The 3,650-nt window shown below is 44.7% G+C and overlaps 1 protein-coding gene across 1 annotated transcript; it reads right to left on the bottom strand.

The window, feature by feature from the left end:
* Nucleotides 1-1,471: 1,471 nt before the first annotated feature.
* LOC124686741 (protein TsetseEP-like) lies at nucleotides 1,472-2,585 on the bottom strand. Its single transcript, XM_047220642.1, has one exon. The coding sequence runs from the start codon at nucleotides 2,568-2,570 to the stop codon at nucleotides 1,776-1,778; it is 795 nt and encodes a 264-aa protein (XP_047076598.1). The 5' UTR covers nucleotides 2,571-2,585; the 3' UTR covers nucleotides 1,472-1,775.
* Nucleotides 2,586-3,650: the final 1,065 nt, after the last annotated feature.

Raw genomic sequence — 3,650 nt, 5'->3', positions numbered from 1 at the left:
TGGAAACGTAATCAAAGTCTTTTCAGAAAAGTGTGTCGAAATGAAAGTAGAGGTATTTCTCAGAACTGCCTAGAACCGAAATCAAAGCCATTTCTGAAATCTGCCACCAAAAATCTTTGCCGGCACCTTTTAAAGTGCCTAAGAATAAATGTTTAGCGGCAGTTATGTAAAAGTGCCTGTAAATGCAGATTTTTTTTTCTGCCTCCAAAAATATATGCTGGCAGTTTTTCAGTTATTAGCGGCAGTATTGAGTGCCTGGGATAAAGGCACCCCTGATGTAGAGTAATGCATCTTGGTCGTGATGATTTATCGCCTATTGCGACATTTTACAAACGGAGAGTCAGATGAGATGTCATTTAGGTTCCTAGGTTGGTAAAAGGGAAGACAATTGGGGATGCCGTGCAGATATGGTACAAGAAAAATATCTGAGGGAGGTGACTGATCAGCAGCAGGACTTTTGTCTCTCCCTTTCCGCCATCGATAGTCGGCCACACGCGCATTTCAACCTTTCTGTCAGTTTCACTCATCGCCTCCAAAGAAAAATGGATAAAATCTTTTGCTTTCCCTCTGCCGCCTTATCTAGCTTTGCGTCTATTTTCTTGACGAAATATTTTTCATGATAAATCTGGTGGTGCCTTTTCTTGGTAATCTTGAGCAACAAGGTGTAATACGTACATACCGCGGTTGCTCTGCATTAACGCACCGGCCAAATAAACCACCATTCAAGTAGGAACTGACTGCATTAACGCGCTCAGGATAATCACATGTCCACAAGTGCCCCACATCGAAAATCAAGGTTCTGCTTACAGGGTAGAAATCAAGGCAGCTGATCCAGTGGCATTTTTCCATGATTTAATCAGCATACGGTTAAGTCACAATTTAGGATAGAAATAAATTTATCTATATTTTAAAATCGACCAATAAAGTAATGTGGCATCTGGTTCTCAGGCCTATACATATATGGTAGTAGTATTGCATAATTTATGCTATTTAGGAGGTACTGCTCGGGAGTGGTGTTTTGGAACATGGGAGCATATGCTCCCTCTATATTAAAATTCATCTTACATATATTTTGAATTTCAAAAAAATTGAAACCAAAAATTCGCATGTAAATCTTCTCGTGCTACACGCTTATAAAGTTGTTTCATAAAAAATCGACTTATCATGTGTCGTGTGTAAAAAAGACAAAACTCGGTGCTAAAAATAATGCTTTTCACAAGATAAGTTTTCTCTTTTTTATATAGACCACAAAAAATATTGGTTTTTCGTGAAACTTGATGAACGAACATATATTATGAAGATGTACATGTAAAAAAATTTGTTAAAATTATTCGACATTTCGAAATATGATTTTTTGGTAGAGGGTGCATACGCACCCGGGAGCCGAATTGAATTTCCGGTACTGCTCTTTGTTTTTCTTGAGGAAGACCATGTCAATTTTACATATATCATAGAACAAACAACATAGAAAGAGGCTAGAGAAAAAATCTCTATATTTGAGGAAAAAACAATCAATGCACGTACATACATAAGGAGTATGGCGAGTCAGGTAGACAGATAAACATGAACAATCGAGAAACAAGTAAAACATAATCAAAGAAATCGTGACACTCATCGTGCATACATGGATAAAAGACAAGAGGAATGGAATACATGAAATACGAAAAGGTGCAAGCTTCACTATCTAGAGGTGGTATCACAACGCCACTTATTCCAGGAATAGCATGTTCTGACGAGCCATAAGCTAGCTCCGGGCTCGGACAACGTGTAATCTATCAAATGTCAGTTGACGGTGGTTTGCCCTTTGGTGGCGGCTCTGATTTGGGTTCAGGTTCAGGCTTGGGCTCTGGTTTAGGCTCGGGCTTTGGTTCAGGTTTAGGCATTGGTTTCGGCTTGGGCTCTGGCTTAGGCTCCGGTTTAGGCTCTGGCTTTGGTTCAGGTTTAGGCATTGGTTCCGGCTTTGGCTCCGGTTTGGGCTCTGGCTTAGGTTCAGGCTTAGGCATTGGTTTAGGCTCTGGCTTAGGTTTGGGTTCATGCTTGGGCTCAGGTTTGGGCTGAGGGATAGGTTTAGGTTCAGGCTTAGGCTCGGGTTTAGGCTCAGGCATAGGCTTAGGTTCAGGCTTGGGTTCTGGTTTTGGCTCTGGCTTAGGCAATGGTTCAGGCTTGGGTTTATGTTCAGGTTTGGGTTTTGGTTCTGGCTTAGGCAGCGGTTCAGGCTTAGGTTCATGTTTGTGCTCTGGCTTAGGCAGTGGTTTGGGCATTGGTTCAGGCTTGGGCTCTGGTTTTGGCTCCGGTTTAGGTTCTGGTTTGGGTTCTGGTTTTGGCTTTGGCTGTGGCTGTGGCATGGGCTTGGGCATTGGCTCTGGTTTAGGTTCTAGTTTGGGTTCTGGCTGTGGCATTGGCTCCGGTTTGGGTTCAGGCTTTGGCTCTGGATACGGCACAGGCTTAGGCTCCGGCTCTGGGAGCTTCTCGACAGCAGCCAGGCCTCGGCCAGCAGCGGCCGCTTGGTGGAAGGTGGAGGCCACCACTACCCCGATGAGGAGCAGGGCAAGGAGGCGATGCCTCGCCATTGCCGCCTGCTTCTTGAGCTCGCAGCAAGCGCTGTATGCTTGATTCTCTGATCTTGCTTGGATGGATAGAGGATGGATGTGCTTGTGAGGTGTTGTGTGGAGAATGGAGATGCCTATGGTGTTGGTTTATATAGGGCGGAGGAGCCAAGCAGATTTGGACGCGTCAGTGCCCATGGGAGGATATGGACCAGCTTAATCCATCTTCTCTTGTGCCTCCAGGTAGCCAATTGACGTGAGTTTTGGAGAAGAGACTGCTGGTCGTGTAACTAAGTGTGTAGACCTCGGACGGTTAGCTGGTCGCCATCTCGCCATAAAATCCATGTCGCGACCTTACCCTTTCTGAATGGCGTGTACTAAATATTGAGGACACATGATGTATATGCAGGAGCTCAAGTTTCAGGAGTGTTTTAATTACTAGCTGTCTCTGTGCAGCTAGGTGAGGACCGGCGGCTTGGCATCGAAGCTAAGCATAATTTGATGACATGAACTCGTATCTGTGTGCACGTGGATCGTACTGCGGCTAGCACACACAAGAAGGCACAACAGTGAACTCATCGAACGTCGATCTTGAACGGGCACCATTGCGTGCTTGTTGCTTCTTGTTCTTTGACCATCCAAGTCCGATCAGTCTATCTCACTCTCACTATGTGTGTACGGCAAGCTGCAGCGCTCCATCGACGACAATTGCGACATACCTATTGAACCATCTGCAACATTGAAATTGTTCATTGATGGATCCATCACCATTAATTGGATGGTTGCTTGGTCACGCGCGTGACCGGGTAAGCGGGCAATATCACATGTGATTTGTGTTGATTTGTGAACCTCGTCAGTATCGCGCGCACATGTTTTTCTTGCTTCACCATTGATTAACATTGTACCTGAAGCCACAGATATATTGCGTTGCGTGACATGGTGATGGATTTATATCGATCGATTTACACACCAAGGAACCTAGAGTAGTAGTTTAAGTCGATTAGTTGCTTTGTCCCCTCCTTAGCGCGTCACACGTCCACTAATCGACTGACCATAATCATCTAGAAATCGAAGTTCGACCCACACAAGTAAAAGCCGATGAGT

This window comes from Lolium rigidum, chromosome 2 (genome assembly GCF_022539505.1).
Source record: "Lolium rigidum isolate FL_2022 chromosome 2, APGP_CSIRO_Lrig_0.1, whole genome shotgun sequence".
NCBI lineage: Eukaryota > Viridiplantae > Streptophyta > Magnoliopsida > Poales > Poaceae > Lolium > Lolium rigidum.
Note: the sequence above shows the minus strand (reverse complement) of the source record. Positions and strands in the feature narration are given on the sequence as shown.

What these genes read in the sequence shown, in the direction of transcription:
- LOC124686741 (XM_047220642.1), bottom strand. Translation starts at nt 2,570, where the DNA reads ATGGCGAGGCATCGCCTCCTTGCCCTGCTCCTCATCGGGGTAGTGGTG.